A 14301-nucleotide genomic window follows, 5' to 3' on the forward strand; every position below is an offset into this window, starting at 1 on the left:
TGTGTGGTGTGACTGCTACACCACCAGTCTCTAATCTTTTCAGATGAATTTAAATAATGTTGATTATTGATAATTTTATCATTTGTAGATCCTTTATTTATAATAAAGGTCACTTTGAATGATTTTTAACTACTGATAATGTATAAAACAAAGATTTTGAATCCGGATGGTAAATCTTGGGTAAATTTTGGGAAAGCTTAGATTGGCCCTGAGTTCTACTGCGAAACCTGCCAATTGTTTGGAATAATTAAGAGTTTAAGAAAAAGTATCTTAATTGAATTTAACAAAACCAAAGATCCGCATAATCCCCTTTTTTGTTGTTCAATCAAAATGTCTGGATTTAGCCTTTCACACAAACAGTAACATTTTGATATAAAAAGTAATTTGGCAGCGGCAGTTTGTAGAACCCTCTTCATCCTGAGATTAAAAAGCAATTAAAGATTAAATTATTACCGTTATTTAACTGGACTGTTGAATAATGACTGGAGAATCCATTTTATGTAAAAAAAAAAAAAAAAAAAAAGTATATGTGAGTAATAATGTTCAGTATTTCTGATAAAATGTGGTTTCTAATTGTGAAGGTGAATGTTGAGTTCATAGTAAAACCTACGCCTGACACTTGTGCACGTGCTCACACATGCGTCATATCACATGTCACAGACACTGTGCCCTGCTGTTATCAGCTTAGCAAACTAGCTGGAAGCTCCACAGCAGGACTTAAGTTGACACTGACCCATATTGTACAATACATCATAGTAATGTTGTATAGTAATAGGAATATCATTATATGAAAATGTCAGAGTATGACCAACTTGGGCGAAATTACTCATTAAAGGGACATGTTCAAAATAATAGCATTGTTGTGTTCAATTAGTGAGGTGATTGATTCTGTGAAGAAACAGTATGGCCCATATTGAAGGAAGGAAGCAAATGTTGTGCATGCTAGTTACAGTGCATTTCACATTGAAATACTTAGCAAAAATGGGTTGTTTCAGACGCTGCTCTGAGGAACAGTGAACTTTGATTAAAAAGTTGATTAGAGAGGGGAAAACATGTAAGAAGTGCAGGAAAGTATAGGCTGCTCAGGTAATATTATCTTTAAATGCCTTGAAATAGCATCCAAAGCCTGAACGACGTGGTGAAAAAAACGGGCAACTACCATTCGAATGGCAAACGGTCAACCAATGATCAGCTCCAAGAAAATCAAAGAAGATGTAAAGTTACCTGTCGATCAGATGAAGGCTAAGTGAAGCACAGCTGTCAGCTAGAAGCCCCTGCAAAGTCCCATTGCTGAAAAAAAGACATGTACTGAATAGGTTGAAATTTGCCAAAGGACACATTGACTGGCCAAAGGAGAAATGGCACAACATTCTGTGGACTGATGAGAGCAAAATTGTTCTTTTTGGATCTAGGGGCAGCAGACAGTTTGTCAGACAACCCCCATGCACTGAAATCAAGCCACGATACACTGTGAAGACAGTAAAGCATGGTGGTGCAAAAATCATGTTATGGGGATGTTTCTCATACTGTGGTGTTGGGCCTATTTATCGCACACCAGGGGTCATGGATCAGTTTCAATTCATCAGAATACCTAAGGATGTCATGTTGCCATATGCTGAAGAGGAAATGCCTTTGAAATGGGTCTTTCAACAAGACAATGACCCCCAGCACACCAGTAAGCGAGCAAAGTCTTGGTTCCAGATGAACAATGTTGATGTTATGGAGCAGCCAGCCCAATCAACAGACCTCGATCCCAAAGAACACTTATGGGTGACATCAAAAATGCTGTTTCTGAGGCAAGACTCAGTAATGAAGAGGAATTGTGAAATGTAGTTGACTGGTCCTGGGCTGGATTACTTTTTTTTTTTTTTTTTTTCTTCACAAACTTGATGGATTTTGGTTATGTTTTGATTTGGAATTGAATGTGCAGTGTTCCCAATGCCATTGATATTATGGAATTAAAAGCTATTCTAAGGATTTTGAGCATTATTCACTTTTTTAAACACATCGCTATTATTCTGAACACAATTCTGTGTATGTAGATCGGTCCAGTAATTACAGATCAGAATCAGGAGGAATGTCACGTGTCTCATTCAGACACGTTGCGGCTTAAAACAGTAGTCTTCCTGCAGATTGAAGTGATTTATGCACAAACTGTATGTAGAGATGTGAGTTGTGTAGAGAAGGTCAAATTGAGCAGAGTGGTGTATGAACAAGTCATTTCCTGTGTGTCTAAATTAATAGAGAGACAAAGCCCTTCCCCTTCTGGTGGACCAGGATGTGACTTATTTCAAAAAAGATATGTACAGTAGGGATCTGGGAGAGACAATCATTTTTTATCCCTTTTAAACTGAGCAATGGATTATTACACGTATGTTTGTCAATTTTCATTACATGTCATTTTTATCCTGACATGTTTTTATCCAAAGCGACTTACAATTGCTATATATGTCAGAGCCATGCCACTGGAGCAACTAGGCGTTAAATGTTTTGCTTAGGGACACATTGGTTAATGTATTGCAGTGGGAATTGAACCCAGGTCTCCCACACCAAAGGCATATGTCATATTCACTGCGCCATCAACATAATCTAAAAGTTAATTTTGCAAGCCAAGAAAGTTGCAGGGTGATGCTTATGGGCTGAGGTGCTTGCTGCATCACTTTCATGCCAATAATGACGTTGAATCATACCCTCTTGGGTTATATTGCTTAAGTCTGTAAGGGAGAGGGAGAGACCAACTGATTAAAAGAACATTGTGTTACTCTCCAGGACTTCTGCCTGGCGCCATTTGCAGCATTGACCTGCAATATAAACTCAATAATGCCATGATCTTGAAATGAGTTGAAAGAAACTTTGGGAACTACAGCAAGACAGTAAATTGTAAAGTGAGTGAAATGTTGGCGAGCAGGCCGGAGAGAGTCTGTGACTCATGAGTCAAGAATGATCTATGAACCACAGAGTGGAAACCTGTAACAGAGGAAACGGACTGTACGTGTGCAGGGAGCACCACCGTCTTCTAACTAGAAAATAAATACTGTTTGTTTCTGTGTTTCGTCTTTAGAAGGAGGTCAGCCGGGGTGTATATCAGCTTTCAGGCAACCCTCCTCCTCCTCTTTCAGAGGGCACTTACAGCGGGGGTATAGTAGAAAAAGTAGTTTGTACATGTGCAATCATGTCTGAAAGCAAAAATGTTTACAGCTGTTCAGAAAAGCCACACTTGAGACACCATGAATGATTCCAAAGTCTGAGAAGTCAGAAAATTACTTGAATCATTTCTGTATTCCACAATTTTCACATTTAAATATGCATTTTTAACATTAATCACCAATCTGCTCATTCATTTCTCACCTTTTTTACTCTGCCCAATTCTGATTATCTATTTGTCTTGAATGTGCAATGTTTGCATTGTTTCTCTTCCGAATTGCCTTAAAAAATATCATTTATCCAGTGTTCTGTCCTCGGTTTAATTCTTTAAAAAATGAATTAAATTTGTCTACAACTTCTAAAAGCATAAATTAAAAATAGCTTTATCAACTTCCATACATTGCAACACAGCAGACCAGTTTAGCTCCAACTCTCACTCACTGTTGTATTCTGGCAACAAGTCTTGTTCTTGAACAAAGCTTGGTTAGATACACAATAACAGAAGACCGTTTCTTTGATCGTTTTATTAAAAATCTTCCTTTTTTTCTCTCCTCCTCCTCCCTGTCCTTCTCCTCTTGTCCAGTCATGGGATGTATTTTTCAGGAACGCCAATGCCGGTGCTCCTCCCGGTGCAGCCTACCAGTCTCCTTTGGCTCTGTCTGCAGTCCCTCAGCTCTCCTCTCTGGTCGGAGCTCAGCCCAACGTGGAGAAGCTGGTGGAGGATCACCTGGCTGTCCAGTCCCTTATCAGGGCCTACCAGGTACACATACACACACACACACACTCACACAGACACAAGTGCAAATACACACAGGCGCACTGACGCACACAAGCACATTCTCACAGGTGGATTATGGCCTCCATGTAACTCATGGCTTGCTGCAAGATGCGAGGATAGGACTATATGACACAACACCAGACTCTAATATGCCTTAAAGGGTCAGTTCACTAAAATAACTGAAACTACTCTGCCCATAATGATTCGGGGGATGTAAATAGGAAATATAATGGTGCCATGAATTCATTGATTTAGCCTTGGGCTACAACTTGAACACCATGTATGAATTCGTTTTCATTTAGTCAAACTTTTGCCATTTAAAGTCTGCAGAATGATCTATCAGCAGCTCCTGTTTGCAGGGTACCCATTAATTTACAGACAGCTATTGCTATATTACTATACTGAATAAAACTTAAAACCATGATGATTCTCAGGCAAGTTCTGCAACCTCTTTTTTTTGTTTTTTTTGAATGGTTGGTTTTATCTGTCCAGGTTTTGACATGTTGTCTAGACTGAGCAATTTGGTTGAACTGGCCTTTTCAAGGGAAATATTGAAGGACTAAACAAGTGTCTTTTTGTTTTTTAGCTCTTAAACTCTAAGTCATTTGAGTTTGATTTTAAGTTTAATTAAAAATCCAGGAAGTTATTTTATGTTGCTGATCTATCCAGTATTGAGGTTTTAGTTTGCACAGTTTTAAATTGAATAAAAAGTATTTCAAATTTATTTTCTGGTGATTTTCTTTTAACACTTGTAAAAATATATTTAATTTTTCCAACATTAACCCCGGATCCATGACTGTAAAATGTGATGATTTAATATGTTTTTCCCCCCACAGAACTTCATGTAAAATGAAGCTTAGTTAAGCAGACAGATTAATGAAACTGTGTTTATTCTTCGTTCTTTTCAGATATTTTACTGTGGGATCTTTAGATGATCATTCAATTATTATTATTATTAGAGGTTGTTATATATTCTCATCAACATCATTCTGTTTATATTCTACTCAAACAAAGTTGTAGCGTGTGTAAGTTATTTATAAACTCTCATGATTTGTTCAATGTAGTATAGTAGTAGTAGGGCTGGGCAATATGGAGAAAATCAAATATCACAATATTCTGATCAAATACTTCAATGGTAATATTCCGAGGTTATTGTAGGGTTGAAAATTGATGCTTTAACAAAATGTTATTTACACAATGACAGGTTAAAGTTAATATTAGAACAGCTAAAAAAATCTGGTATGTTCAACACTTACTCTATTGCATTATATCCAAAATCTAAGACTATATCTAATCTCATATAACAATATAAATATTATATCTATATATTGCCCAGACCTAGTTGGTAGTTTTAGCATTTCTCAGCCTTATAGCAGAAAGTGTTTTCTAAGATTTCTAAGATACATTTATGATTATTCATTTATTAGTTGTGTGCAAACTTAAAAGGTCTGCAATTAAGCAGGGTTCTCGTGGGGTCTTAAAAACTCTAAAATTCTGAACTTTAAATTGAAGGCCTTAAAACGTCTGAAAAACAGCAAGGTTTTCATCCGAGTTCTTATATTTAATTTTCTTGTGACGTAGCTACGAGGTGATAAAACTACAAATCCCTTGATTAATGCAATGCCTGCCTAATAAATACGTCTGCTTCTACTTAGAATTTGTTGAAGTTTGGCTAGGGCCAGGGATGTGTAGAAAAAAAAATTAACTGTTGCTGATGGTAGGCTAATTAAAAACTGACTCACCAGGGGACCAAGACACAATGCAAGTACGCCTCTCTGACCGGTGGGTTAGCGGTTAAACTGAGTGAAGGGTGTGCGAAATGTCTCTGTGTGTGTCGGAGCCTGGCTGGCCGCTCGGCGCCTTCAGAAAAAGCTCAAGCTAACAGGCTAACGGCTTATTAGATAGCCAAACACTGAGCGGTAACACCTGCAAAGAGTGCATCTGTGAGCGCATTAATCTGCTCAGTGTGCGTCTTATAACAAACCAGACTCTAACATCTGTTGATCCGTGCAGGATTTCACTGTGAATGGACTGTCGAGATGATGTGACCGGCAGGTAACGTTAAAAGTTATCACCCACTTTTGAATTTCCCCATGGGAATCAAAAAAGTATCTATCTATCTATATCTACAGTGGGGCTCGAAAGTTTGTTCACCCCAGATAAAAATTTGTATTAATGTGCACAAAGAAGTCAAGAAATTATGGAAAAATCTCCAGAAGGCATCAGATGACAGATTAGACATTTGTATAATATGTCACAAGCTGAAAGCTGAGACCTGACAGCGTCATGGATTGTTGTCCATCATTGTCTGGAAAGACCAGGTGATGTCAATTTTAAGGTTTTAAATGCCCAGACTTATCTGACCTTGCCCCAACAATCAGCACCCTGGGTTCTTCTAAGCAGTTGTCTAGAAAACTGAAACTGAAAATAGTTGACGCTCACAAAGCAGGAGAAGGCTATAAGAAGATAGCAAAGCGTTTTCAGATGCCAATATCCTCTGTTCAGAATGTAATTAGGAAATGTCAGTCATCAGTAAAAGTGTAAGTTAAAGCAAGAACTGGAAGACCAAGAAAAATATCAGACAGAACAGCTTGCAAGAGTGTGAGAAAAGCAAGTCAAAACCCTTGTTTGGCTGCACTATCCATCCAGAAAGACCTGGCAGACACTGGAGTTGTGGTACACCATTCCACTATAAAGAGATACTTGTACAAATATGGTCTTCATGGAAGAATCCTCCAGAAGAAAACTTCTTATACCTCCTCATCACAAAAATCTGCGTTTAAAGTTTGTAAATAAACATATAGACAAGCCTGATGCATTGTGGAAACAAGTTCTATGGACCGATTAAATTAAAATAGAATTTTTTGGCCGCAATGAGCAAAGGTACGTTTGGAGAAGAAAGGGCACAGAATTTATTGAAAAGCACCTCTGTCCATCTGTTAAGCATGGGGGGGGGTCAATCATGCTTTGGGGTTGTATTGCAGCCAGTGGAATACGGGAACATATCACGAGTTAATGAAAAATCGATTCAATAAAATTTCAGTGAATTTTGGACGCTAAGTTAAGGCTATCTGTGAAAAAGATGAAGTTGAAGAGAGGACGGCTTCTACAAATGGATAAAGATCCTAAACACACTTCAAAATCCTCAGTGGATTACATCAAGAGGCGTAAACTGAAGGTTTTGCCATGGCCTTCACAATCTCCTGAACTCAACATATTTGGAAATCTGTAGATAGACCTTAAAAGACCAGTGCGTGACAGACAACCCAGAAATATCAAAGAACTGGAAGACTTTTGTAAGGAAGAATAGGCAAAGATACCTCAAACAAGAATTGAAAGACTCTTGGCTGGCTACAAGAAGTGTTAACAAACTGTGATACTTGCCAAAGGGGGCAGTACAAGGTATTAAGTGCTCATTGGGCAGTGTAATATATCTTATTTTATTGGATTACATTATAATTCAATAAATTAGATTATATATGAAATAAAATGTTTTATTTAACTCAAGTAGCCTACTTGTACAAAATTATTTTCTAGGGTTTAAAAGTTATACAGATTTTCAGATTTTCCGTTCATACTTCTGTTGGAATGGGTACGAAATTGGCATTGACTTGTCAAAAAGGTCTTGAGCCTTGAAAAAGCTTTGAATTTAAGAACCCAGCTCCACGTACAACCCTCGCTGCAAAATGCATCTTAAAGAGGTCTTAAATTTGACTTACTAAAACCTGCAAGAACCCTGATTAAGGTATACATTTCTGTATGTGATAAAGCCGAGTTTCTATTGCGCCCTTGAATATAAAATTACAAAAATGCTCAGATATACATGAAATCCTAACTCCTCTTTAGTTGTTGTTTGCTGGTTTGAGAAGGTTGAGAAATTGAGGTCTTCACAGGTCTGGCAGACCTTAAATCTACGATTGAAAACGGCTCAGTCTCATTTCCTTAGGTTCAGCTCCGGTTTATTTAAAGGAAATCTGAGTTTGACCTGCAGGTAAAAGAACAGTCTCAGGTCAGATTAAACTCATGTGAAATCTGATTTAATGAAAAACCTCTAGAAGTGTACACAGCAGCTCTGGATGGACTCCATAAACACCACAGAACAAACAGTTGAGCATTAGTTTAACTAAACTAGATTCATATTTTATAATCAGAACTTAATCATTTCTACATCGTCAACTTCTTCCACAGCATAGAGTGAAGCTTTAATCAGGAACAATAAAATCCTGAACCAAATCTCACATATTATTCTGATTAGTTTCACATTCATCCGTTTCTCATACCCGGGATGCTTTGGGGCTACAAACAGAGTCGGAAAAATGAAGAAGAAAAAAAATAGTGGAAACGGACATTTCTAATAACATAGAAAAACTGTATGTAATAAGCTTTAAACTATTCATAAATACATTTTTTCTCACTAAATTGTCTTCAAATCTGCATCAGCAATATGCAGTCGTTGATAGATGAAAAGATTATCAATCGGCAACAGTCAGACCTTGGCCCGGTCCGAAATAGACCCATGGGTAGTTAGAGTCTGTCCACATCGGAATGGAGAAAGAATACTGCCACTGAGAGTCTCTGCAACACACCAGGACCCTCCTGGACCTTATTAGACTGGATATAGCTCTCTGATAAGTCAACCTGTGAAGACCTCCAGTAACCAGGCCTGCCTGTTAGTGGTGTTTGTGTTGTGTCAACCAGATGTGTGTGTGTGTGTGTGCTGGGTGTGTGTGCAGGTGATGGGGCATCACAATGCCCAGTTGGATCCTCTGGGAATCAGCTGTGTGAATTTTGATGATGCGCCGGTGAATACCGGCTTCCAGGACGTTGGTGAGAACGCCAGAACTGAGAAAACAAACAAACTGCTTCCAGCTTTTGGTGTTAATGTTGCTCTTCCCTCCCACCCACCCACCCTCCCCCTCTCTCTCTCTCTCTCTCTCTCTCTCCTTACTCTTTTATACTCTCACCCTGCTGTCGTCAAACCTTGTACTTCTTTTTTCTCCTTGTTTTTGTCTCAAATCCTGTTTCATGTTGATCTTTTTTCTATTTCGCCGTTCCTCCTTTTCTATATCTTCGCTTTCTTTTGCTTTCTAAATCTTCCACGCCGTCCTGCTTCTCATTTTCACGCCTCTCTTGCGGTTGTTTTGTTGCATGTTGTTTTTTCCTCCTCCTCCATAATCTACTCCATTCCTATCCGTCCTGTCCTCTTCACTCCTCAACCTAAACCCCCTCGTCCTGTCCTGGGTGGGCTCTGGGCTGTTGTCACTCCCTGTAGATTCGAGGGCACCATGTGGCCCAGTTGGACCCCCTCGGCATCATGGACGCCGACCTGGACTCGTGTGTCCCCACTGACATTATCACCTCCTCCGACAAGCTGGGTGAGAAGCTGAACCCTTAGAAAACAACCCATCTTCCCCCTGTTGTCTCCTGGTCTGCCATCCAGTTTACTGATAGTTGGAGGAAGTTTGTTACTGAGTATATTTCTGCAAGCTTGTCTCAAGCTGAAACCATGTTGTACATCAGGAGAATTTCTTGAACCTTCTCATGTACAATACATGTTTCAAAAACTTTTTCCTGAACTGGAGACTTTTGAAATGTTTTTGTTTACGATGAATTTTTCAGAAAGCTTTCTTCATCAATTAAAATTAACTGGAACGCTCTCATATATGGTTAAAGTTCCTGAAACCTTATCTCACTTATAATCATGTTTTTTAATGGGAATATTTAATTTTTGCAAACTATAGAAATATTCCTTCTAGAACCATTTCTGAAATTTTCTTGTATACAACAAATCTCTACAAGTCTCTAGAACATCTAACTTCCGAAACACCTACTTGTGTTCTTTAAAATGAACTTTCTTGTATACATTGAATGTTTTTTAAACTTTATTTTTTCAACCTCGAAACTGGAACCATCCTCTTTACTGACGTTGTGAAATAGTCCCCTTGAAGGACTTTAAGCTTCACTAAAACGCCCTTAGGTAGGTTTGTTGAGAAAGATCCTAATCAGAGTAATTGGAGATCTTGATTGGATTCACTTGAACAGAAATAGATTTGGCCCTCAGGTGGCCCTCATTTTCCACTTGTTCCATTTGTAAAGGAACAACAATGACATGTGGGCCACAATAAAAAAGATTAGCTTTTCTTTTGAGCATTGGTTTTTATATATATATATATATATAAAATATATTGTTTTAAGCGCAAGATATGTTATTTAAGTTATTTTCTTGACAACCCAACCTCACAGTAAAGGTCTGTTTAGTATCTCTGCTAGGTGCTCTGGAATCTGCAGCATCTATAATCTGATGGTGGAAACCTGCTGGGGCAGTTAGATGTGTGTTAGCTTTCCCTTGTTTGGCTTCTGCTCTGACTCGTTAGCTCTAAGCTGCAGCCTCGTTAGCTTGTTGTATCAGTAACTTGCGGCTTGTTTCTGTTGGCTCATTGCTCTTAAAAACAACAAGCAGCAACTTCCGCACCTGAAAAGTGAAGCCAATGCGGAAGTGCCTTAAACCTGCATTCTATATCATTTCCAGCTGGGGGCAACTCCTCTAGCTCCAGGAAAAGCAATGGCCAAAATGCAAACTCTTGGCTTCAAATCATCTGTCCACAAACTAATGGGCAGCGTCACCGATTCTACGTCCATTTTTATATAAAGTCTATGAGAGATGCTGAGGTTTTGGACCAGCTTGGCTCTATGTAATCAATTATTTTTAAATGGGAATCTTAATATTGATTTAGCTAAATATCAACTTGTATCATGTCTTGCCTACCCGTATCTGCCTAAATTTATTTCCAATTCATCAATTTCTGGTAGAAACCGAGGCATATTTAGGGAGAATTCATGTTGAATGTGGTGGTGTCGGTAGGGAATGAGTTGCTTTTATCTAAGAAAATATAAAGAGCAGAGAAGTGTTTCCTTCTTATGTTACAAGTTGATAAACATTTTTCTGCTGCACTCAATGATGTAAGTCGTTTCAGACTTTTGTTCAGATCTATTTTTTTTTTTTCTTTTTTTAGATTTACCGGTGAATTTCAGGCCTTTCTAACCATATGTTAACAAACCAAGGCGGGAACAAATCCCACTTTGGAGAAAAGTCTTTGGCTGAACTGATGTGGAACCAGTGATAGGGGTCAGAGTTGTTGTTTATTCAAAAAAGTTGGTAACTTCTGTCTTAAGTCAAGAACAAGGAGAGAAGTCTCACTTATCAGTTAACTGCTAACCTGCTAATCAGACTGAGTAGAGATTGTGTTTAACCTCATCGATTAGTCTGACTTATTGTTTAGGTTGGTTGTTTTGTGTTTGGGAGACCGTTTCAGTTCAAACCGACTCTGTGGTTGAGTTCATTTGGAGTTAATTTTACATTTGTCGCATTGATCAAAGAGAAATGTGGATGTAAGAGTTGTTATTTCTGTAAAGGTGTTGTTTTAAAAGTGTCAGAAACACTAACACATCTTTATGGCCGTCAAAGTGACATCCTTGTTCTTAATCGGGCGTCAATTTGATGTGCCTCGATTCAAAGCTCTAAGACGATACTGACTGACTGATTGATTTATTAACTTATATTATCCTGTTATCAGATTTTCTGGTCTGTATGAAGACAAAAGGAAACTTGATTTTTTTTTTTGGGGGGGGGGGCTTATTAGATGGGATAACCCTGTAGTATTATAGGTGTGACCTGGTCTGTCCCTACGGTCTTCCTTCAAGCTCTTTTGGCTAACTAACTGCTAATTAGCTTTAGCTTTGTCTAACTGTGCTCTGTCTGTTTTTACTGCAGTAAAACTGCTGATTCACCATCTAACATCAGCACTCTTCAGTCCCTCATATTCAAAGCACTATTTACACCCTTTTTACTCAAAGTGATTGAATAATACTCAAACACACTGTTAAAGGGACAGATTGTGAAACATGTTTATTGAGATCAGACAAGCTGGGATGTGAGGAATGTGTTTAAAGTTGGTAGTGAAAACTCAGTGTGTCAGTGTTTAGTTCAGGAATTAGTTGCCTCCCTGCTGCGGTGAAGGTGACCTGTGCAGAATGGCTTCCTGTTTGGGAACTGCCTCAGTGTGGGTTGGTTGTGGTATGGCTTCTGTATCCTCAGCATGGTGTGCATCCCTCGTTCTCCACCACTTCACTCTAAAATCACCAGACCTTTGGTCCTTTTTTCAAACACATAAAAAGGTGGTGGAGACATTGAGATGCCGGGGCAGTTGTTTTGCTCTGTAGACGATTGTGGCAGTGATGTAAAATGGTTGTGGGTGTCTGGTTTAAAAGCAGGTCATAGGTCACTAACCGTGTCCGGGTATTTCTTCCTTTGCTACCACCTGCTGACGCCCCTTCCAGACATGGCTGTGTTCAAGGAGAGGCTGAGAATCCTTACGGTAGGAGGTACGAGAAACCACAAGGCTTGTGCGTCTCTGCTCAGTGCTGTGAAGCCAGTGGTTCATCTTTAGTGAAATATTTTTGTGTGCATGTCACATCTACATGAAGTCAGGAATCTGTTTCTGTCATCCTGACTTCTTGTAGAGTTTGTTGCACCAGGGAATGGGATATAAAGAAAAGAGATATTTCATTTGGTTCACTGTCTTTGCTTTTTATCAAATTTGTTTCTACATGAGTTAATAAATGTTTAGCCTCCAATATCTTCGGACTTTGGGGAACCAAAGTCACCACGGCCAAATGTAAATTTTTTATACATAACTTCCAACATTTATTGTATCAGAACATTTTCCATAAGTCTTTGTTGTCATTATTATACAATAAGATAAACGGATTCAGGGATGCACTGATGCAGCAACACAGAATACAGTATACTACACTGTATTTATTTAAAGCTATAGTGTTTAGTTTCTGTCTCCCCCATGAGGAATTCTAAATTGTGACAACAAAATTGTTGTTTCATCCCCATTATACAAGCCTTACATTTATCATGCATTACCCCTACCCCTCCTCCACACAGTTGTTAGTAGCCAAGGAGGACATGGAGGATTAAAAAAAACATGATATACTCTTCTGAAGAGATAATTATCTTAGCTTGATTTCCTGTGCACAAACGTCACCGGTCGACACCAGTTTCTGAACATGGCCATGCTGAGAAATACAGAGTTGTGTAAATTAGCCTCGTATCAGCTCATTTGGCAATGGCTTGAATGTAACAGATGTTCATTAATATCAAAAAGTTGCGCACTACAGCTTTAATATGGATCAGTGACATCATGGCCCATATTATCATGTAATGGCCCGATATCCTCAATATAACTTCCGATACCAATCAGTGCATCCCTAAATTGATCATGTGCTGGTAAATGGAAATGGCTCTGCAGCGGGAATACAATAACTGATGTATTGTTAAGTAACTTAAATAAAAAAATCCAAACATGTACATTTACATATTTCAATTAACTGGGAAAGCCTTGCCAAGTTCTAAGTCTCCTTGCTAAGACAGACAGTTCTATGTAAACAAGATTACGAAATAATTTCTAATAAAACTATATAAAAGATTTCATCCTAAAACACTTGATATTGCACTTTGAAGCAACCAAGGAGCTGCTAACTTTGATGTGTTCGTAACATAAGGAGACAAACACATTGTTGATTCTAAAATACCCCAAAACATCTTCAACCAGAGGAGAGTGCACAAAGTGTTTACATTTAACAGGCTCATAGTTCTTTACTCCTGTGGAAAGATTGTGTTCATTTGATATCAGACAGTAAATCACAGTGAAATATCCCTTTTAATACATCTGTACACAGGAAACATTCAGAGGACATTTGCACAATTTTCAAAAATATAAACATTTAAATGTACAACATGAAGAATTTTAGTTGCCTCAGTCCATCCTGATTGTCTCCTTTGTACGGTTAGTTAGCTTTGTTAGCTTCTAGCTGCTGTTAGCTCCGTGCTCTGTCTAGTAAACAGTAGAACAGTTTGTAGAAACCTCTGGTACAGGAGTTATCTCTCAGAAAAGAGTTCACTAGTTGACGTCAGGAAATTATTCTAAAGTGTGGCCACAAATGATGAAGGTTCAGGTAAAACATTCTGCACTCAACACTTTTAATATTTTCCAGACCTGAAGGTAAATATATCATAAAGTCATAATACTGCATTCCATATTTCAACTGAATAATATTGACATTTAGTTTTTTAATTTTAGTGTCGGCAAGAAGGAGCTTTTAAATTCATCCAGACACAACAATAAATATTATAAAACCATAAAATCAATTGGTAGATTTTAAATTACACTTTATGTATGTACTTTATTTATGTACTTTTTGTAGGACTTTATGTATGTAACATCTTTCAAAACACAATGTTAAAAACTGCTTTGCAGTAAGAAGAAAATACTAAGATGACACAATCTACCGTATGTAATTCCAATGTGCAT

General features: G+C 38.2%; 1 protein-coding gene and 1 long non-coding RNA gene across 2 annotated transcripts in view; one reads left to right on the forward strand and one right to left on the reverse strand.

The window, feature by feature from the left end:
* Positions 1-5114, reverse strand: part of LOC117944895 — a 16894-nt gene extending 11780 nt beyond the window's left edge. The window contains exon 1 of the long non-coding RNA XR_004656681.1: positions 5103-5114. This is a non-coding gene — a long non-coding RNA (uncharacterized LOC117944895). The remainder of the gene's footprint in view (positions 1-5102) is intronic.
* The window catches only part of LOC117944881 (2-oxoglutarate dehydrogenase, mitochondrial-like), a 17502-nt gene extending 5118 nt beyond the window's left edge, over positions 1-12384 (forward strand). The window contains exons 3-5 of the mRNA XM_034872104.1: positions 3728-3904; positions 9195-9297; positions 12260-12384. Coding sequence (XP_034727995.1) covers positions 3728-3904; positions 9195-9297; positions 12260-12369 — 390 coding nt within the window. The 3' untranslated portion in view covers positions 12370-12384. The remainder of the gene's footprint in view (positions 1-3727; positions 3905-9194; positions 9298-12259) is intronic.
* Positions 12385-14301: the final 1917 nt, after the last annotated feature.

This window comes from Etheostoma cragini, chromosome 5 (assembly GCF_013103735.1).
Source record: "Etheostoma cragini isolate CJK2018 chromosome 5, CSU_Ecrag_1.0, whole genome shotgun sequence".
NCBI lineage: Eukaryota > Metazoa > Chordata > Actinopteri > Perciformes > Percidae > Etheostoma > Etheostoma cragini.